General features: G+C 48.4%; 1 protein-coding gene across 1 annotated transcript; it reads left to right on the forward strand.

The window, feature by feature from the left end:
* The first annotated feature begins 211 nt into the window (after nucleotides 1-211).
* LOC135810275 (uncharacterized) lies at nucleotides 212-21,840 on the forward strand. Its single transcript, XM_065323757.1, has 5 exons — nucleotides 212-488; nucleotides 7,578-7,752; nucleotides 11,701-11,881; nucleotides 15,151-15,385; nucleotides 21,506-21,840. The coding sequence occupies exons 2-4, from the start codon at nucleotides 7,702-7,704 to the stop codon at nucleotides 15,294-15,296; spliced, it is 378 nt and encodes a 125-aa protein (XP_065179829.1). The 5' UTR covers nucleotides 212-488; nucleotides 7,578-7,701; the 3' UTR covers nucleotides 15,297-15,385; nucleotides 21,506-21,840.
* The last annotated feature ends 492 nt before the right edge of the window (nucleotides 21,841-22,332 follow it).

Below are 22,332 nucleotides of genomic sequence, written 5' to 3' on the forward strand. Positions count from 1 at the left end.
ATTATACGTCATTACACGTGTTTGTGATGGTGAATACTGTACTATACTTTTCGAAGTTACGTAACGTTACGTTTCATAGACTAGTAGTACTAGTACTAGTACACTACTAGTAGTACTTTTTTCTTGATCAACGTCGTTGCAACCCGGCCCGCGCCCCGCGGCCCGGTACGAGTCATGCACATAATGCTAGATTAGTACTCAGTATTAGTAGGATACTTGCTTCCCACTTCCTGCTTGCGCATGGACGAAACTAAACTTCTCTCTTGTCAGTCCGTTGGCTTTGGGCGCTTTGCGTGTCGTTCTCCGGGTTTTGTTGGAATGAGTACTCTAGCGCAAGGAATAATTTAGAAATTTTGTTGTCCGCGCGCTCGCCTAGCTCTCCCTCTTCTCTGCTCGTCTCCGCAAGTGCGCTAACGTTAGCGACGGACAGTGGCCGTGGCTGGTGGTGGTCGTGGCGCTACGAGGCAGCTCACATCTCTAGCACAATTGTGAGTACAGTACGTTCGCGCAACTCGTTGCGTGGCGTGTTTTTTTTCTTGTCCTCTGCTCAGTACTCTGTGTGGCGCGTGGCCCTGAGTTGGGGCATATTTGTAGCTAATGTAGGTCTGCCCTGTAGGCTTTTGTTTGTATTCGCTCGCTAAAAGCCCTGTGTCTTGTACCACCATGGAATCAATCTGTACGAATGGCTCAGTGGAGTTGCCTGTCCGCGGCCTTGCCTCTCGTGGCTACTAGTACAATCTACAGGGCACATGGCCTCAGCTGCGTAGTGTGTTTCACTCGCTGCATGCTGTCGGTAGCCGTGTAGAGGATATAACCCGAGTCAGAGGGTTATACCGGCTGAATATAAATCCCGACTGCGATAGCAGGAGGGATTTATATGAGGGTACGGTATAACCCGACTACGAGGGTCATATCCTACTTATGCCAGGTACCCCTACGCATTTCCAGAACAACGAACCTATTTGGAGATCTCCTACATCATGCAGTACATGAACATCTTCTGATGGTTATCAGTTGTCAATTGAAAGAATGGTCGAGCAAGGTCAGAAGGAGATTCCTCCGTGGATGTTTGGCATAAGATTTCCTTTCAGTTCCAGTGCATATTGTAGCATCTTCATGATCTTGTCTTGAGTCGTGAGCGGTGCGGAAGTCGACTGAATTGCAGCGGGGCTGGAGTTTGTCGTTGAATCAAACTACCGTCACTAGTTAGATTACAGCTTGGACTCTTTGGGAGTAAGTGTTACTATAATTATGGTACAGTGCTGATTTTCACATGCGGCATCTCATAATCAGTTTTGCTTGCAAGTAGATGCATTTGCATACACTGTTTTGTATCACATTTCAATCCAATCTAGCCTTTTCCAATCGGGTTGAAGTACATGTACACTGGTATTATAAACTTATTTACGAAGGAGACAGTGCGTTGATGATCTTCAACTCTTCGAAGTACAATGTACATTGCTGACCTATTCGGGATACTTCGTGGTTATTCGACGTTCTTTATCCTCAGATTCAGTATAATAGAATACTCTGTAGACGAATTCCAGGTCATTCTTCTTTTCCATTGTGTACTGTTCCTCGTCAGTGTGCCGTTCTGTGTGGAGTGTACACGCGCATGTGGTGTCCGTTGTGTCTGTTTATGTATGGTCCGTGCGCTGGAGTACTGCCGCCGTACAAGTTCACTGCCTTTCAGGCAGTGAACATGTACGGTGGCAGTGCCCTAGCGTACGTACCGTGCACCGGGATTTATATTCTATATAAATCCCGCGCGGGATTTATACTGGCCAATATAACCATGGCTAGACGAGCGCTGATTGGCTGAAAACAGGCCCTCCGTACCGTACCATGGTATAAGGGTCGGTTAGGGACGGACACCTCAGTCCTGCCCTGGCGATGATAATGCGGAATGTGTAGTTTGTGACGTTCTTCCGCAACTGTTCGTCATGGACTGTCCTGTACTGGTGTCGAAACGAATACTATTATTATTAGGCCAAAACAAAAAATAGGCTTGTTTCCGGTCGGCAACCCCTCAAAAAGGAGACTCGGTCGGCCGGAATGAAACTTTTTTTGGATACTTTTTTTGGTTCCTCAATCGTTGTGGTATTGATGGACAAGAGCACCTACACATGTACATTGTACATATATCATGGCAAGGATCAATGTCAAGGTTGACTGACTCACTGTTCTTGTACAGCATGTGGTGTATTCTTGTTTTCGTACATCCTGAGAAATCAAGCAAACAGTTCGAGTCCTTCCAGCTCCGTTATTCTAGCTCGTATCGACCCCGGAGGTTTTCGAGCCGACAGCTGAGAATCTCTGCTACCTTGTAGGTGTTTCGATTGTGGAGTTCGATTGAGATTTGACTGAGTTATGACTCGTTGAGTGCACTTGCACACATGACATTGCCATCGTTTGTATACATTTGGGACCAAAAAAAGTTTCAAAATTTGGGAAAAAGTGGCCCGGTCGGCCGACCGGAAACAAGGTCATTATTTGTTTAGGCCTTATTATGGTAGACTCCATGGCTGGTTTGGCAGCGTCTACTGTATCTAGTGTAGACGAGTGTTGGTTCTCTTGCGAGTCGCTTGTTTTCCTGTGTTCAGCAGCAATAGCAGTTGTAACTTCAAGTTCAGCGCTAAATGCAGTAGATCTACGGGGAAAAATGCACGCAGATAATAATAATGTTTCAAGTGCGGAACCTCTCTAACTCGGGCCGAAACGGTCCTCACGCTGCGAGCAGAGCGCTCTGCGCTTGTGCAGTGCAGAGAGGTTGCGCTCTATTTGTGCTGCTCGTTCTTGCATGCACGCTTTCATCCGTCTAGTCTGAAAGCCTGGGATTCGTCTACAATAATTATTATGTAGTCTGTATGCCGCGTGTGCTGTTTTGGAAAGGCTGAATTATCATGTGATGTTACATGATTGTACTTCCCATGACGTTTTGTCACGCTGTGTCCCGTCATGTGGAAAACATCGCGTCGCCCTGAGTGAGACTTCCACTCCATTAGTACAACTCATTAGTATCGGTATTATTATGCTTTTAGCAAGCACTACTGCCGTACTGGCTGAGCCATTCAGTGTACCTGCCAACCTGTGCAAACCTGAGCGAGGCCTCGTTTACACGACAACGATTGAAAAACGTTTTTCAATCGTTTTCCAAACGTTTTTGCTGTTCACACGAAAACGATAATCGTGTACACTGCAACACGTTTTTCGGCGCGCAATGGTCACGTGCAATAAGTTGGCCTGGCGCAGGCTGGCGGCGGCATGTTTTGAGTACAAGGCTCGTACTAGTAAAACGTTTTTGCCGTTTACACGAGAACGAAACGGAACGAAAACGATTGAAAAACGCTTTGAAGCCGTTTTTCGTTTGAAACGTTTTTGAAACGTTTTTCAGCGTTGTTGTGTAAAAGCTCTTATCAAAATCTGTGGAAGCGTATTCTTTTGAAAACGTTTTTGACAAAAACGTTTTTCAATCGTTGTCGTGTAAATGAGGCCTGAGAGGACGTTGACATACCTAGGTGTGAAAGTGGATACGAATGTAGGTGTGAGGCACGCGGCGAATGCACTTTTGGGTGCCTATTACCACCACCCTCAATAGCGGGACAGTCCCCTCCAAATCGGGATGGTTGGCACGTATGCTCTGGAATATTTTTGAGTGAATGTTACGGAAGGCACTGGGGCTTTTAATTATTTGTTTGATTGTTTGATATTATAGCCGTGGTTGGCTATAAGAACACTGCAATCGCCACGCAAAGTGGTCATTGGCTACCCCAGCCATGTATTGCTTGGAATAAAATATAAAATAAATAAATATTGGATGTTGGTTGCTCCAACGAGGAGCACACGCTTCTTGCCGAACTTGACACTTGACTGACTCACGACTGCCATCCGGAGCACACGAGGAGCACGTCGCACCTTCCGCTCGGCAAACCTGAAAGAAAGCACCACTCCCTGCTCAATACACAGTGTTCCGGGGAATTCACCCCTCATCAGTTGAGCTTGAGTAGGCTGAGGAAGATTGTGCCTGAAAAGCACCACTTATATACTGCTCTCCAGGCCAAACCATCACCAGGGATACAAACTTACAGAGACGCTTTGTTTCCAGCGCGACAAACACCTCGTGAAGCCCCAGGTAGCAGCGTGAGTCAGAGTCGCTCATGGAGTTGTGCTGAACAGACGTTGAGAGCCAGTATAGCTATTCACAACGCTGTCACCTCCAACAACTAGTCGCACGTCCGCGTGAGGGACAACAATAACTTTCTAAGTTCGTAAATATTGGATATACAAACTAACTTGAACGGAACTACTCTAATTTCGGAAATGTTCGGTGCTCAATATTTTCGGAATGAGGGCAAAAGGCCAGGTTATGTGAACAGAAATTTTAGGTACAGAGAAGCAGTTCCCTATTAGATTATGCGTGTTGCTGTTTGTCCGGTGTATTGAAAATTTAGGTATGCTGTCATTTACACTTTTGCTTTGTGGGTATATAAACCAATACTGATCCAGAGTTACTCATTGCTGTTTTCTGATGATCGCTTAGTGCGTGAAACTCGGAGTTAAAACACTTTCTCTGTCCTCTGATTATTGTTTGATATTGGATACACACGTTGATATAGTTTGATGTTGTTAAATCGAAGTGAATCTCACACGGCTTCATATTGGATTGATTGATTGTCTTAATTGTTTCGTCAGGCGAAATTACTGGTCAGTCGGCGACACGCATTTTTCACAAAAATTTGCGTTTCACCTGCTGGGAGAGTATGCGTGTACTCGAGTCTCATCCTGAGCACGTTTTTTTCTTCTTTTTTTCAGCTCCAGTATAGCTGTATTTTTCATTGCAAAGCCGTCCTCGATTGTTGTGTTCGTTGTTCAAACGAAGTGGACATTCAATCATGAAGGCAGAGGACATAGGAGCCTGATTGAAGTTTCTCGTGGCATAGGACGGCCACACAGAGACACTTTGGGATTTTCTGAATATAAAAATACCGTACGCACGATGCTGAGATCAATTTGTGCGATATCAAATTGTTTGTGATCTACCACATCGAGGAGAACGGGATGCAAACACAAGCTTACCAACGGTTAGGCTGCCGACCTGACTGGACAAATGATCCCTGGCTTCACCAGACGCCAGAAGTCGGACACCATGTCCTTTGCCGCGACGTCCATCTCCAAAAAGAACTCCATCTTCGTCGTGAAAAGGCTTGAAATACTCAATATTCAACCGAGATTCGCGGTCTCACCCTTTCTCAGATCGAATCATTTTTTGTTGTAGCAGTTGCAGGGCAGATCCCTGCCACTACTCCAACAAAAGATGGCTCCAAAGCATGCCTGGAACAAGCCATATCGAGGTTGCAAGCCACCCCTCTCAGCAAAAAATTCGAAGAAATTCGAAATTTCAATGGTGGAAGATATACTATGAAGAGAATTTCAAAAAGTATGTTTCGCGGAGCGATCGCTCAACCTACGTCATTCAAACTTTGCAGGATGGTTCAGACGTACATGCTAGGCATGGAACCACAGAAGATGATATCATAGCTGACACACAGAGTCACACACACAGCAGATTCGTGTGCACAGATACTAAATTAGTGGACGTCGTCATCTTCTTCCCGCTGATCTCAAATGTACTATGACGTTCTATTTCGCCTGACGGCCACTTGGAGTGGTTAGATGATGGGGACACGTGAGGCAGGATGGAGAGGTTATGTGATTGCAAATACCTACACATTATCACATGGTTGAGATGATACAACGAGCCAGTGTCCGTGTCCTTGTTTAAACCCGTACGAAATCGACCCATTCTAGCGAAACAGTTTTCATTTGAACGAACCATAATCTTGTAGGGCCACGTTTAAACTAAATACAATTATACTCTTATGCGCCACATTCAAATCGTGACGTTTTGCTTGTATGGTGTAAGTGCCTTTCGGTTATACAGAACTTCAGCTATAAGGCGAGACCAATAAAAAACAAGAGATTCCCGGGCCCTCCCCAAAATCGAGCCGAAGTCAATTTTTTTTGAACGGTTTATATACGGTAAAGTACCTCCAGAGCGCCACACCTTGATCTCACAGGCCAGGGAAAGGAAAACCGTATGGAAGAGTGCAATGAAGTTTGTACGGTGTGAGAACCTTAGTGTACTAAGGTCACACTTTGCAGGTTTTTGTGTGGAGCTCGTGTCCACTCGAAGGTACGGATTGACTGCACAACGTGCACTATCTGTACAAGGTTCGTGTCGTATGACCTACAGACAGGAAACCACCTCCACAAAACGACCACGAAAGGACGAGATGGTGCGGCGCTCTCGCGGTACGTTACGGTACGTGTTCAGTACCGATCGTGTGAGTAGATCTGTGACAGGGAGTCACACAAACCCGGATGATTCCCTGATGTACGACTCGGGGCCATTACATCTTTGGCCAAACTAAACAACAAAAAAACTTTGTACGGGTAAACCGCTTACCTGTTGTCCGTGAAAAAATAAACAAAATTACCGGAAATTACTGTAAAAGACGAATTCATCATGCCATGCATACATACAAAGGAAAAATAAAAATATAAAAAATTTCGCCCGCCTCAATTTCACCTGGGTTCTGCCCGGGAATCTCGATTTTATTTTGGTCTCATCTAAGGAGCTAAATTCTATTGCACAATGGTGATCGTTATATGAGGAGTCGACTGTATGTATAGATTATTGCACGGTTAAAGAGTAGGGGGAGGATGCCAGCCGGCGGGTGGTTTGTTGGGCAATCGAGTCATCTGTCCAAGATTCATTTAGGGTCTCTCTCCCCATCTTCCATGAAGACGCTCTTGACCAGTTTTAGTTTATGGTGGTGAACAAGTACAGGTGCGTGTGTGTGTGTGTGTGTGTGTGTGTGTGTGTGTGTGTGTGTGTGTGTGCGCGTGTGTGTGTGAGTGTTGAAGTTTGCTGGTTCTTGAAAGCGCCACCCTAGTTGGCTAGAGTGTGAGAACAACTCTTGGAAAGTCAGGCGTCATGTCCGGGGCAGAGATTGATACTGCCACTTGTCACCTGACAAGAGTTGCCACTCGTCGCGGTGTGACGAGCCCGCGAGTGGGTACTGACAAGAAATCTGTCCATAGAAGAGTGGAGAGAGAGAGAGAGAGAGAGAGAGAGAGTCTTCAGCTTGCTCCCTGGAATGTTCGCTCTCTGCTGAACGCATCTGGCCCGATGGAGACGGCTTTCGCTCGCCAAGAGAGGATTCAAAATTCAAAATTTGGTGATCGCTGTTTTAAATCTGCTCCTGGCTTTCGGCGACACAATTGCAATCGTGGACGACGTCGTGGCGGAGCGGCTTCCTAGTGGCAGTGCTGACTTCTCTCGAACTCTCTCTCTCTTCTACTCTCCCCTGTATCGGTGGCAGGGCGGCCAAGCATTTGGCAGCCGTACACCAGGCCAAGTGTGTGTATATGTGTGTGTACGTGTGTGTGTGTGTGTGTGTGTGTACGTGTGTGTGTGTGTGCACAGGCTTGTGTGTGTATGTGTATTTGTGTGTCCGTACGCACATTCTTCGTTTCAAATTATTTTTGAAATGTTTTTTTTTCTTTCTCTCCAGTTGTGCACACAGCTAAGGCGGACGGAGACGGCCCAAGCTCTCCCAGTGATCAGATCTAGTGACTACACACACACGCGCGCACGTGTACACGCAGGGGCATTGTCAGCGCTGCGGTCAGTTCAACATGCCTGAGATCTCCAGTATCGTCCACCTGGTTATTGCCATACTGGCAACTGTAAGTCTTGCCAGTCACATAGCTATTCTCTGTGATTAGTGACCACCTCTTATGAGAGACAACCTCCTATGGGAGACCACCTCTTGTGAGAGACCACCTTTTTTGAGCATACCTACTGTATGTTTTCAGCGCATTCAAATTTCGGCCTCCCAGGGCTAAAACACATACTGTACATGCAGAAAATTTTGTCGGTCAATAATTTCGTTCAACTCCAAAGAAAGGAAGTTCGTCTGGTTGTAAATTTTCGTCCATGGATCATAGGAGTGTATTGAAAAGGTGGACAAATCGACAGTAGTCCGGCATTTAATTTAGTCCGAAACCTCCTTGGACGAAAAAGACGAAATTAAATTCCAGACGAATATTTCTGCTTATACAGTAGCGGCTGCATTACAATTTCAGCCCGTACTGCTGCTGCTGCTGCCTGGTCATGTTTGGCCAAAAATGTCTTGCGGCCGAAATTTATTTTTGCAAAGTTCAATACATACCGTAATGTCGCGTATAAAAGCAGGTGCTTACGGCCGCATAAGCCGCGGTTCGAACCATGCTTCTATTCAAAACCTGCGTCTACGTCAACATCATCAGTGTACACTGTGCAGTGGATAGATACTGGGATACTGGCACGCAGGTACCGTGCAAGTACGTCCACGTGTCTTTGCAGAGAGCGGCTTCTATTCAAATCGTGCTTCTGTGTCACGGCGCGCTTGGAAGAATCGGCTTCTGTTCGAGTCACGCTTCTATACAGGTTATGTAATGTAAGCTTTATTTTACTTCACCATATGACAGGGATGAATTTATTGTCATATTTTTGCATAGCAGTTTCGGCTATACAAAATCACAATTGTGTAGCAGTCTTTGATTTTGATTAGCATTTTTCTTTGAAGGGTGGGTGTTTACCACATTGTCCTTCTTGAGAGTGATGCCTGAAAGCCCATTTGCAAAAAAACGACTGAATCATAAATGTGCACGCAGATTGAGAGTGCCTGCACCACATACACTGCACTGTAGGCTTGGCATAGATAGTCTGTATGTATCGCAGTTTTCTGCGAATCACGGTGACTTTTGAGTAGAAGTAGATCGATTTTGCATCGCAAACTGCGATGCGATACAGGATAAATTCATCCCTGCCATAGGTACAGGCATTGCTGCCTTCTTGCTGTGGATCATAAATGATGCCACAGCTCCTAGGCTATGATGAAAAATAGTATGATAGATTAACCCTTTCACTGCCGCTGTCGACTGCAGTCGACAGAACATTCATGCACTCCGAGTGCCATTGTCGACTTGCGTCGACGAGTAAACATGCAGTCCCCAGTGCTGTTGTCGACTTCCGTTGACAGGCAGACCTCACCCAGTTTGTGCCTCTATTTTCGAATATTGGAGATGTTTAGCCGTGGTAGACGGCCACTGGGCCCTGGAAGGTGTCCATACCCATCGAAATACGCTTCCAGAAATATGGGTTGCCATTTGAAAAAAATCGAACCAGCGTCGTTGAAAATGCGCATCCGATTTTTAGCCGATCGGCGAGGAAGAAACCGGTTCTCACGCACTTCCACCTCGCTGAGTCGGTGCGAGTATTTTCCTCTTTCCCGTCAACTTTCATTGCACGGAGCATGGAATTTGGTTCAGACTTGGTGCCTAGCTATTACCCAAGACTCCAGGCGGCTATCCGTTGCGATAGGCGGTTGGAGTCACGGGTAGAGACAACCAGACGATAGATTCCTCGCGGACGCATTCACTGCAAACTTGACGGAAACAGCGCTGGCGGCAGTCACTGGGTCCAGAACTAAAATTTTCTAAGAACTACCACGTTACAATGGCGACCAGCACGGTCAAGAGACACTACAGGTATGTCAGCTACAACATAATATTCTTTCTACAACGACACCTACCTCTGGCTCAATACCTGACGATCTACTGCAAGCTGATGCGAAAGTGAATTACACCCGCGAACGCCGCGCTTGTCAACGGAACAGGGAAGCGCTTCACTCTCCGAAGTTGAAAAGTATTTGGACTGCTGCTAATTGGGAGAACAAACGACCACCATGGCGGCAGAACATTCCGCAGCCGTTCACCGACACGATCCGCTTCACCAAACGACTTCCGAGTTTTCTGGTGGCAGCAACAAGAATTTCGTCTGCAACGACAGGACGAAAATCTCTCGCGACTGAAGATTCCGCAAGCCATCTCTTCTGCTTCCAGTGTTGTAGCTCTCCTGTCCACTGGCATATCTTTCAATCCCTGCGAACGAAAAAAAAGGATCTGCTTCTCTCTCCAAAACAACGAACACCTAACTTTACTTCGCGAGTGTCCGGGCCGATCGTGTACATAGTGTATGTAGCGCATGCGGCGCACCGCGCACTTTCGCATGACATGACACGCGTTTTTGCACAGCGGCTGGCGTTAGATCGCGCAGCACATTTGTACTTCGGATTTTTCGATTTTTTTCGATGGCAATGGCGTCCTTTGTGAGTTGTCTACCTACGATGTATACTTTGGAAAGCGATATTCCGTACAGAAAGTACCGAAATATCCAGGAAAAGTAGGCCTTTCGATTTTTCGAGCTGGAGGTAAAAAGTGCCTGGCAGGGAGGGGGTGTACAGCTCAGCTGACAGCCTGGCAGGGAGCACCTTGTCACCTTGAGTGGTCAGCTGGCAGTGAAAGGGTTAATATGATCAATATGAACAGCATGGGAAGTAATAAGATGTCATGACTGTCAGCAGGACAATTATAAAAATACCATGCAGCAGTGTATTTTATGTGTGTTGTGGTTGTACATGCAGATAATATTGATGATGGACAGCTGACAGAACGTAATAGTGTGTCATTAGCTAATGGAGTGAAGTGAGATCAAGTTCTGAAAGAGATTTTTTGAAATGAACAAGGTTTGTTAGAGAGCGGGTAGCATCGGGTAGAGAATTCCATGTAGTGCTGCCCAGAAATTGGATAGAACATCTCCCAGCAGGATTGGGTAGGAACGGGATGCGAAGTAAAAACAGGTCATGCCTTTACACGCGACACTACGGTATACAGGCGGCAGCAAGAGTATATAGCCCCCCAAGAGTGTGCAACTCCCGATACCCTTTCGGCGAAAACTCACATCGCGTGGTGCAGTGTCGCAGTTGTACGTTTCCAGGCTGTTTCCAGGCCGTTTTTAGCGAGCAGAGGAGTAATGAAAAAGCACTCTCTGACAGAAACTCACTGCGGGTCTGCAAATCCCCAGCATGATCATGGCGGATATTCGGATTGCGCGCACGCTATCCTTCGTTTATACGTAGCACGAACGCATCTGAGACACGTGATGTGAGTTTTCACCGTCGGAGACCCCGGCATATGCAGAATTGCACACTCTTGGGAGTTATAATTATACTCATGGGAGTTATAATTATACTCATGGTGGCAGCAGTACAGGACGAAAATTTGATGCGGCCAAAATGTGTTTTAGCCCTGGGAGGCCGAAATTTGAATGGCCGAAAAATTGTAGACTTTCAGTTAACTACCTGTGACACTGAACCTTTCGAAACGAAATTTTGCCTGCAAAGAAATTTTCTTCCACAAATGCCCAGGCCGAAAATAGTCAAGAGTAAGTATGCGCCGAATATTTGTTTACTTAAAAAGTTAAATATAGTACGGCCAAACCTGTTAAGGCGACCATTCGGATAAGGCGACCACCTGTCCTAGGAGACCACTGTGTGCTTGTGCGTGTGTGTGCGTGCGTGTGTATGTGCGTGTGTGCGTGCGTGTGTATGTATGTATGTGCGTGTGTGTGCGTGCAAGCCGTGCATGTGTGTGTGTGTGTGTGTGTGTATATGTGTGTGTGTGTGTGTGTTTGTGTGTGTGTGTGTGTGTGTGTGTGTGTGTGTGTGTGTGTGTGTGTGTGTGTGTGTGTATGTGTGTGTGTGTGTATGTGGATTTATGTTGCTGTGCTTACACCCTGTGATCCCAATGCAGCTGTTCGCTATCATCGTAGTCGGAGTGACCAACGATCGTCTGATAAGCCCCGCTCCCGGGTCACCCATAGCCGTGTGCTATTTAGGAAGTCCACGGCCCCTTGCTTTCCCTTCAAGCCGCGGTTGTGACACAGCAGTTGGTATTGGAGCTGTTGGACTGATTGCTGGATTCATTGTGATAGGTAGGTCACTGGTGATCTGCAACTTAAAAAAAAAGTAAAGAAAAAAAGTAAATTATCGTGTCCGTTCGAACTCACGACGGCCGCTAACACCTGTGATCTGCACTTGCTTCAATAATGATCTCGCATCAAGAATGGATTGTTGTTAGACCCCCCCCCCCCGTAGTGTCCCCCCCCCCCCCCCCGTAGTGTCCCCCCCCCCGTAGTGACCCCCCCGTAGTGTCCCCCCCCCCCCGTAGTGTCCCCGTAGTGTCCCCCCCCCGTAGTGTCCCCCACCCACCCCCGTAGTGTCCCCCCACCCCCCGTAGTGCCCCCCCCCGTAGTGTCCCCCTCACCCCCCCCCCCCCCCCCGTAGTGCCGCGCTACCGAACCGTTGATTTTTGGAGATACCGAAAATTTTAAACCAGTGAAAATTCCCGGTTTTACAGTAGGACGACGAATTCGCATATAATTCGCATATAGCGAATTTTGTGATAATTGTAACGAACCATTGTCCATGTCCCTGTTTGAGCCAATACAGAATTGCCCCTTTATTGCGAACAAGTTTGGTTTACAACGAACCGAATCTTGTGTGGCTGCATGTAGACGAAAGTGGCTTTCAGGCCAACTTTGTCCAAATTTCCTGAGTTGAAAGTTGACTGCACTGCGATCGATCGTGCGCGTGAGAAAGTGCAGATGCTACGAAAATGCAGAAGGCGGACTTCACTCAGACGCCCTCGCGAGAGACTATTTTCGCTGCATTTTCTCTTCTCAGTTGTCTGCCCGGCCTCGTTATCTTTGCAGAGAGCTTTCGTTTGTAAAGATCCGTCCGTGGATATACAGCGTGGATATACAGCGTGGATATACAGCGTGGATATACAGCGTGGATATACAGCGTGGATATACAGCGTGGATATACAGCTGAGCTATGAACAATTTGAGTCCGGCTCAACCCCCTGGCACTGAAAGGGTTAATGTTCTACTGTCAACTCATACTAAGTCTGCATGCACAGTATGTGTGCTCATGTGTGTGTGTGACTGTGTGTGTGTGTGTGTTTAGGGTTTTACGTCGGGCCCTAGACGACGGCTACTTTGGCCTACCGGACAACGAAGAAGTTGTGACCAAAGAGAATGATTTTATTTCCTGCGCATGCGTATGTAGAATGACGTAATACTCAGTGATTCAGGTCGCTACAGTACTCCCCCGCCAGTGGTGAGGTCGGGAGGAGCGAAGCACGATAAACAAGAAACAAGAAAGAGAAGAGAAAGGAAAGCGCAGCATGTACAAGGCGGAACGGCAAAAATATAATAATATGATACATATGTACAGGCGAGAGCGCTGCGTGTATGAAATTTGTTTGAGACGTGGCAACAAAGGCCGAAACAAAATCAAAAATGCAGAAAGCGGAAATGAGAGAGATGCATGACAGAGGCAGGTTAACATGTCAGAGGTGTGTTAACGTGACAGAGGTGGAGAGCATGTCAGAGGCAGAAAGAAAGAAAAGAGGAAATGTACGCGTGACAGAGGAGTGTTATCGTGTCAGAGGCGGAAAGAAAGGAAATGTACGCGTGACAGAGGAGTGTTATCGTGTCAGAGGCGGCTGCATGTTGCAGGCTTGGCGGGATACCAGCAGGAGCGCTGCACTGGGGCGAGGCGTGCCGACTGAGGCGGGGACAGATGGAGGCGAGCGCAGCTCCATGGGGTCCGGTGCCGGGCGTGTGCCTGCGTGCGTGCACAGTGAGTGAGCTGGTACGACGGGTGGAGGTGGCCAATTTCCAGCTTGAGGCCAGGACGAAGACGACTGGACGATGTGCCGTGGCAGGATAGCGGGGTATCCAGGTGGGCCGGGAGGGTGGCAGGGGCCACAGCAGCTCCGAGGCGGATCCAGTGACGAGTGGTGGTGAGGCTCAAGTTTTACGTCAACAGCCGGCGATTGACGGGTTCCCGAGAGTTCAGGCGAGCAGGAAACTGCGGCGGGCCGAGCTCGGGGATGGCATGCTCAAAACTCCGAAGAGCGCAGCGTCAGGGGTCACCAATTTAGGGTTTTACGTCGGGCCCTAGACGACGGCTACTTTGGCCAACCGGACAACGAAGAAGTTGTGACCAAAGAGAATGATTTTATTTCTTGCGCATGCGTATGTAGAATGACGTAATACTCAGTGATTCAGGTCGCTACAGCGCCGTGGCCATCTCTGGCAGCTGTCAATAGTAGTAGTAGTAGTAGTAGTGTGTGTGCGTGTGTGTGTGTGTGCGTGTGTGTGTGTGTGTGTCGCATTAAAGCGCAGCATTTATGCTCATTAACAGCTAGCATCATTGCAGCTCACCGCCGCGGGTACGTGCTGCCCCATGTCCTCGAATGCACATGGTGCCGCACAAATGCCCCTGCTGCCCCATGCCCTTGCATGCGCATGGTGCCGCACAACTGTCTCCGCCGCCCCTTTGTTCTCGCAGGCGCGTGGGGCCGCATACCTATCTCTGCCGCCACATGTCCTTGCGGGCGCATGGCGCCGCACAACTGTCTCTGCTGCCCTGTGTCCTCGCGCAGGCATGGTGTCGCACAACTGTCAGTGTTGCCACTCACATTTACCCCAGCTCACATAACGTGCCCATGACGTCAGCAACCATACTGATGTCCGGTTACCATGACGCAAAAATGGCGACCCATTTTTCTTGCTCCCTTGCTGACAATCTCTTCTCAAGAATTGTTCATGGTGGTGACTGGTTGTCAGTTTATTTGTTTCTCGTTCCCACCCTCCCACTCCCATATTTATCCTCACATGCTTACTTTTATAAAGTAAACCCCAATAAACGGTGCCCGGCGGCTCTCCATTTCTCCATTGAATGCATCAGTGGGCTCTTGGCTCTTGCCAACCCTGCTATTACTTGCCCCCCGGGCAAATGCAATTCAATTTCGCGGGCCGCGCACCATCCACCCAAGCAATGTGTGTTCTTGTTAATGTGTGTGTGCGTGTGTGTGTGTGTGTGTGTGTGTGCGTGCGCGCACGTACATTTGTGTGTGTGTGTGTGTGTGTGTGTGTGTGTGCGTGCGTGTGTGCGTGCGCGCACGTGCATTTGTCAATTGTGTGTGTGTGTGTGTGATGTGTGTGTGTGTGCGTGCGTGCGCACGTGCATGCGTTCAGCGTGTGTGCGTGCACGTGCGTGGGCATGTGTGTGTGTGTCGTCTGCTGCTGTTGCTGCTGCTAAATCATGCAGTTCTAATCTTTGATGGTGCTGACTCTGCCGTTCTCCATCTTGTTCTTGGTTTTGACCCGATACCTTCGTTACTTTGCAGCAATGGCCGTGGTGGAACTCGTCGGGGTCACCGTGCTAGCTTTTCTCAACTCTAAACCCGTCAATTTAGTCAGGGCCATTGCCTGCGGTGTGCTGGCCTTCCTCTTCCTCGTAGCCTTTGGAGGTTGTTGTGGACGACTTCAATAGCAACTCCTTGGCAAAGGCTAATTTCGAAAGTCGCAAGAGTGATGGTGAAGCAGTCGCTGCTTTTTGTTTCTTTCTCCATTGCTGCCTGGGTAAGGAGACAGATTGTGTCAGATGGGATGTGTTTCTGTGTTGTGTGTGCGTGTGTGTGTGCTGTGTGTGTGTGTGTGTGTTTATGCACGTGTGTGTTTTTTGTGTGTGTGTGTGTGTGCTCTCTCTCTCTCTCTCTCTCTCTCTCTCTCTCTCTCTCTCTCTCTCTCTCTCTCTCTCTCTCTCTCTCTCTCTCTCTCTCTCTCTCTCTCTCTCTCTCTCTCTCTCTCTCTCACACACACACACACACACACACACACGCACACACACGCACCCCCCCCCCCCCCACACACACTCTCTCTCACTTGCGCACACACACACACACGCACGCACACACTACTGCTACTACTACTACAATTGACAGCTGCCAGAATCAGTGGGGGTTTAGGGGGGGGGGGGGGGGGGGGGGAAGGGGGGCGCCCCCCCCCCCCCCCTCTCAAAAGCTTCGACCTAGGTTTCGAAAAATAAAAGGCAGGCGCCGGGGCTAGCTAGACTAGGTTCGGGGCGCGCGACCTGAAACGATCGTCCAAAAGCGGTTGCACGGTAGATCTACGGTGCTCGAGCTAGTGTTGATTGTACACACTACAGACTAGTACAGTACAGTCTACAGAGTACTAGAGTCTACGTACAGTGAGCATGCATGGCTACAGAAACACGGTGACCTGACTGTGTACTGTTGTACGTACAGTGTGATCCCTGCTGGGACGCGCTCGACGCGTCTTCAACGTTATGTACAAACATCGAAGAAAAGTCTTCGATCGAATCAAACAAAACACGATTCGAATGCCGAGGGCTCAGGCGATCATCCTCGTTCGAATCGTGTTTTGGTTGACTCGAAGACTTTTCTTCGATGTCTCAGCGACATCCCAAAAGGCCAAGCTCTAGCCAGCAGAACCCGGAATTTTTGTAAAGCGTTCCTGTGGCGGCGCAACTCCTGCTGCCGCTCCAACAGGAAAAGTGGGAGTGATGAAATCGCTGTTATTCCAGTTGAACTTTCGGAGCGGACTGACAGTCACACTCCGCCAGACGTTGAAGAACCTGTTGTCAGCGAGCAGCCAGAACATGAAGAACAGCGCACAGTGACAAGTACCGCTGCCTATGTAAAAGATGCTTTGAGAACGGTGAGAAATTGTTGGACTCGCATAAATAATTGCAGTTGATTCGCTCGCATAACGGCAAATTTGAAGTTCACAATGTACATTGTTGCTGCGTGTACAGAAATACTGCTCGTGGTGTGTGAGATTTACGGCTTGTTGTTGTTGTTGTTGTTTATTTTACTTCACCAAATGAACAGGCAGAGATGCCTTCTCACCTGCCCATAGGACAGGTTCTCACAGAATGATGAAGGGATGATATGCAAGGGAAAACAAGAAATGATAATAATAAGACAGAAAGGACCAAAAGAAGAAAAGGAAAATTTTATTTGAAGACAATTTCATGGAGTCAGAAATAGAACGACAATAATTTCATGGAGTCAAAGAATAGACAATTTTATGGAGTCAGGAACACGTGATTGATTTTATAGACATGCATGCACAAATGATTGATAGATGAGAAGGTGGGAATTTATGGCAGATAATAGAAGTTTAACGAGGATATTCACAAAGTAAGTATATCAATGGCAGAAAGAGCTTTTCGGAAGGGACCAGGGACATGTATCACTCTAAAATCAGAGGGGAGAGCGTTCCAGAGAATGCTTCCCCAAATCATCATGGTCGATCGTCCCGCAGGCCCACGAAGAAAGGCAACTTGAAGCAAGTCCGACACTTGTCCCCGTGTGGTGCGCTGATCCTCCGGAACAGTCTCTGGGGCCGTTCGGGTGAATAACTGTTGAAGAAGGGGGCTACAGGAGGAGCTTCTTGACATCGGTTTTCAAAATGGCTGACCTAGTACAGTAGCATGATGTCATCTACCCCCACCCCATCCCGCCTTGATCCCGGCCGCAACCCTCCCCCCCCCCCCCCCCCCTCAGCCAAATCCTGGACACGCCACTGAGAATTGGCCACGCCGCTCCCAGATGGGAGATACTGTCAGAGAGGTAAGGAGGAGGGGGGGGGGGCAGGCAATGCTGCAAGTGGCGATCGCAATCTTGCCCCCTCCGGAAGTGTCGGTTGTGACAAACTTGGCGGTGAAGCTTGAATTGCTGGTGTTGAGCCACAGTAGGGCGCTTTGGACAGGTTCCACAACAATGACGCTTGAGACCCGTAGCCGATTTAAACAGGTTGTGCAAGTTACATCCGGAACAACTAGAGGAGCAGGGGCAGGCGGCTGGTCGCCAACATCTAGCCGACACTTATGCACCGCAAAGCCTCCCCTGCTACGTAGCCATCGGTTGCATGTTGGCCACTGCACTGTCCCAGGCAGCTCTGATACTGGCATGTTGGCCACTGCACTGTCCCAGGCAGCTCTGATACTGGCCACTGCACTGTCCCAGGCAGCTCTGATACTGGCCACTGCACTGTCCCAGGCAGCAGCTCTGATACTGGCCACTGCACTGTCCCAGGCAGCTCTGATACTGGCCACTGCACTGTCCCAGGCAGCAGCTCTGATACTGGCCACTGCACTGTCCCAGGCAGCAGCTCTGATACTGGGCGCTGCACTGTCCCAGGCAGCAGCTCTGATACTATCCACTGCACTGTCCCAGGCAGCAGCTCTGATACTGGCCACTGCACTGTCCCAGGCAGCAGCTCTGATACTGGCCACTGCACTGTCCCAGGCAGCAGCTCTGATACTGGCCACTGCACTGTCCCAGGCAGCAGCTCTGATACTGGCCACTGCACTGTCCCAGGCAGCAGCTCTGATACTGGGCGCTGACCGAGTGTAGAACACTTATGCCGGACCATGTCAGAACTGCAGTGGAACAGACGGTTGCATTTTGGGCACTCAATGTTCTTCGGAGCAGGTTCCTTGTCCTGACCTGCTGCTGCCACCACACCACGCCACTCTCCACGGTCGCTGTGCCAACTTGAACTAGTTACGCACTCCAGCAACAGATCTGTGTGGATGGTGTCCTTCCAGCGACGACAAGGTCCACAGAATGGCCGATGGCGAGGGAGACATGCAAACACTGACTGCATTGGTACTCTGGTGTGTGATCAAGGCGAGCCAGGTGCCCAAGCCACTCCAATCGTCTCTGGTGCACCATACGTGATAACGGTGTGTGATCACCCCACTGTGCTCGCAGTTCCTGTGAGGAGATGCGCTGTTCCCACTGTCGGCCGCGCGATACGCCAAGGATGGAGCGAATGTTGGCATGGTGAAACCAGTCAATTCTGTCTAAATCCGACTTCAACGGCGTCCAGCATTACAGAACCGTTGACCTCAGCTGAGATCCCAGTGAAAAAGTGATCCCAGTGAAAATGTTGGTGTATGCAGTGTGTGCTCTAGGATTGTAGGACAGCCGGGTATACGTATACCTGGAGCAACCATTTCAACCGGGTCGGAGCCGGGTACACATGTACCTGCCGGCGCTGTCTCACCAGCCGGGTACACATGTACCTGCCGGCGCTGTCTCACCAGCCGAGTCACATGCTTTAACTGCATGGTTGGTTGGTTTATTTTAATTCGGACAATAAACGGGAACTAGGCCCAATGATGTAAAGGCGAAAGGATAAGCCGCATTTAGAAAAGAGAGGACAAGAATTAGAAAATTACGAAAGAAGAAGAAGTATCTGACACACACAAGCCATGTAGTCAGTCCTTTCAAAGTTCGAAAGTGTAAAGTACCAACCGGGTCACAGGTGACCCGGTACTATATTTTCAACCGGGTCCAAGCGCCGCCCAACCAGGTGGATTACCCGGCTCACCCGGCGCTGGAGCAGACACTGGTATGACATGGGTAGGTTGCCATTTGAAAGTATAGAGAACAAACGCGATCAGCGCAAACAATTTTCGCTATTTCGATCGTGTTCTCGCTCAGTTTCGCTGCTTGTAGCGAGAATGTAGCTTGTTCCAGGTAATGTCGACGTCTTCTAGATGTGGTGGACGCTTGGAGAGATTGGCTGTGGCTATATCATCGCGGAATGCGACTCTAAATGGAAAATCTGTATCGCTGGTCCCATCGCAGTATTCGCTCTCCAAACAGGAACGAGAGGGAGGGCAGCGATGGCTTAAATCGTCAAGGCAAGCGTAATTCACCAGTCAGCGAGTGCTTCTTGTTTTCTCTGTCACTTACCTTACGCTGGATGTGAGTAGATGAAGAAAAATATAGATTTCGAACCTGAAACAATACTTCGAAAATTGCAATTTTGAAGCAATTGGTTTACCTCAAATATGTGACAATATGACCATATCCCTGGCATGTTGGTGCTCTTCGTGCACTGAGACAACTCTTATGAGGTTGTTTTGTCCCTATGTTCCCAGTAAAGTAAAAGTAAAGTAAATTATCGTGTCCGTTCCCGAAGGGAACTCACGACAGCCGCTAACACCCGGTAAATCCTAGCGGCAGATGCAGCGCCTAACGGTGGGGGTGAGTGGATAAGTCTCACAACCACTGGCACAAGTGCCGAGAACGATCCCATTAGCTGCATCCATGTTCCCAGTACATGAGCACAAACTAATTTTCATCCTATTTGTTTCTGATAGCCTGATTGGTCAGAAATATGCACAATTGGCGCGTATCTTTGGTATTCCACATATGGCCTTCGTATACTACTGCATGCTGTCCCAATATCCATGCTTACCTGGGTGCAGTGATACATATGGAGTCAGGAAAACACAACTTGCATATACAAAAGTTATCTAGATTTCATACCATGTTTGCTTCTTTGGCTGCGATAGCCCCTTACATACATTAGGTGGCTGGTACATAAAGGGTTAAAGTGAGTTTTCCGTATTTTTCGGTTTTGCCTGGTGAGCCAGAGAGGATGTTGCCGTGGACAGTTCGTCTCTTTTGTTTCTTTCTTGGCATTTTCCTGCTGGTTATTCGTTCAGTGGAAGGTCCTAGCCGATCCTTCACCTTCTCGAAAAATAAGTGACAATCGGAAGGCGTGAGCCGGCACTTCTTGATCCGAATTTCACCGTACATGAACATTTACCACTGCGTTCGTGTGCGATTTGAAAATAAAATGCGTGCAGAACTCGCAGTCATTTTCCTGAACTCTGCCCCGTACAACCGTCATGTAAACGGTACACACATCTGTGCCCATTACTGAGCGGCCTTTACTTGATCAGTCTTACTCAGTGTTTACAAGAGGTGTTGGCGACAGTCATCCAACGTATACCGTAAAGTCCGCTGCAAACGCCCACTTCGCTGCAAACGCCTACCCCAGCGGGTCCATACTATTTTGGTCTTTTTCAGTTGTAGGCAACTGGCATGAAGGTCGAATGTGTACGAGAACGACTAAAATGCCTACAAACTGCCTATGTCTTACCAAGAGGCTCGCAAAAGCGATTGTCAATATCTTGCTGCAAAGAAGAAAAAAATCTTCGGTCGAGATTTCCTTTCATACGATGCATGAGTCGTCTTTGTTATTAGTTCGTTCTCCATGAAGTTATGCCGTAGAATCCATCTGGTTTTCAAATCATGAAATTTCTGCAGTGCCACGATGTCGCGCTTTCAGAATGAAACGGTGATTGTTCTGACGAAGCGTCATTCAATGTCGCAGTATTGCAGTTGCAAGTCGAACAGGGGGGGGGGGGGGGGGGGGAATGTCACAGAAGCTACACATACAAAGTAGCTGCTAACTTGTTGAAAACTCTGAAGTGCTCGAGAAAAACCTTTGCCATTGCGCTTTGCGTGATTTGGAAATCATGGCTTGAAACACCGCCAGAAGTGTATTTGGTTCCTGCAATAGCCTGTTCTTCGCTACCTTGTTATTCCGAAGTAACTCCCGTTTGGATTTGCGAAATAAAACAACCATCATCATAAAATCACTAGGAGCTAGCTCGTAGCTAGTGCCCAAAGATATTTTGAAACCCGGAAAATGGACATAGTTTACCGTAGCAAAGCACTCCTCGCGCTACGGTGTGAGATGCACTTTCGTACAGCAGGGGTGAAAGTGCACGGGGTCAGTGCGTATAGGCCAGCAGATCTTGCAAAAATGGGATGGGCGTTTACAGCGGACTTTACGATACTTACACATTCGGTGCTTTTCCCTGTGTTTGATTTGGTTTCCTTTCAGACGGCACTGGTTGTCATGTATGTCATCCGGGTCATCAAAGGAACTTCCTCTTCCTCTTCAGCACCCTCAGCCAGTGTTGCCTGATGGTCAACCAATGTCACATGATCTTTTCTGGATTGCAATGACATCATGTTGAGGCAGGCTCTGATGTCATGGCGATGTCATGTTGAGTCCTTGTGATACTGTGGGCCGCTGCTAGCTGTTTAGGATGGCCATCATGACGGTGGTGACGGGATCACAGTTGACGCTGCTGCTCTTTTTATTGCTGCTGTTGTTGCGCTTGAACGTGTGTATTTGTATGTCCATGTGCACGCGTATGTGAACGTTTACACGGACATGTGTATGTGTGTATGTGTACATGTATGTGCACGTGTAACGTCCTGCTCAGTGAAAGCCAGTCACGTCACGTCACTACGTACGCGCCGGGCGTTGCGCGGCACTAGACCTGCGAACACTGGGCTGCGAAATGATGCAAGGTGCAAACTGCCTTGAGTGGCATGACTGCTGGATTCCATTGAGCAGGACTGTACATGTGTGTGTGTGTGTATGTGTGTGTATGTGTATGTGTGTGTGTGTGTGTGTGTGTGTGTGTGTGTGTGTGTGTGTGTGTGTGTGTGTGTATGTGTGTGTGTATGTGTGTGTGTGTGTGTGTGTGTGTGTGTGTGTGTGTATGTGTGTGTGTGGGGGGGGGGGGGTGTGGGTGGATGTGTATGTGTATGTGTATTGTTATGCATGCGTACGTGATCTCACTCTGCAAACCTTGCTCTGCCATACTGTGCTCTGTGTGAAATACTAGCACTACAATCATCATCAGTATACTACATAAC

This window comes from Sycon ciliatum, chromosome 2 (genome assembly GCF_964019385.1).
Source record: "Sycon ciliatum chromosome 2, ocSycCili1.1, whole genome shotgun sequence".
Taxonomy (NCBI): Eukaryota; Metazoa; Porifera; class Calcarea; order Leucosolenida; family Sycettidae; genus Sycon; species Sycon ciliatum.

Bases quoted from the DNA above. Each gene is read 5' to 3' on its own strand.
- LOC135810275 (XM_065323757.1), top strand. From the start codon at position 7,702: ATGCCTGAGATCTCCAGTATCGTCCACCTGGTTATTGCCATACTGGCA. The intron at 7,753-11,700 runs GTAAGTCTTGCC...ATCCCAATGCAG, and splicing joins TTATTGCCATACTGGCAACT to CTGTTCGCTATCATCGTAGT. The intron at 11,882-15,150 runs GTAGGTCACTGG...GTTACTTTGCAG, and splicing joins TGCTGGATTCATTGTGATAG to CAATGGCCGTGGTGGAACTC.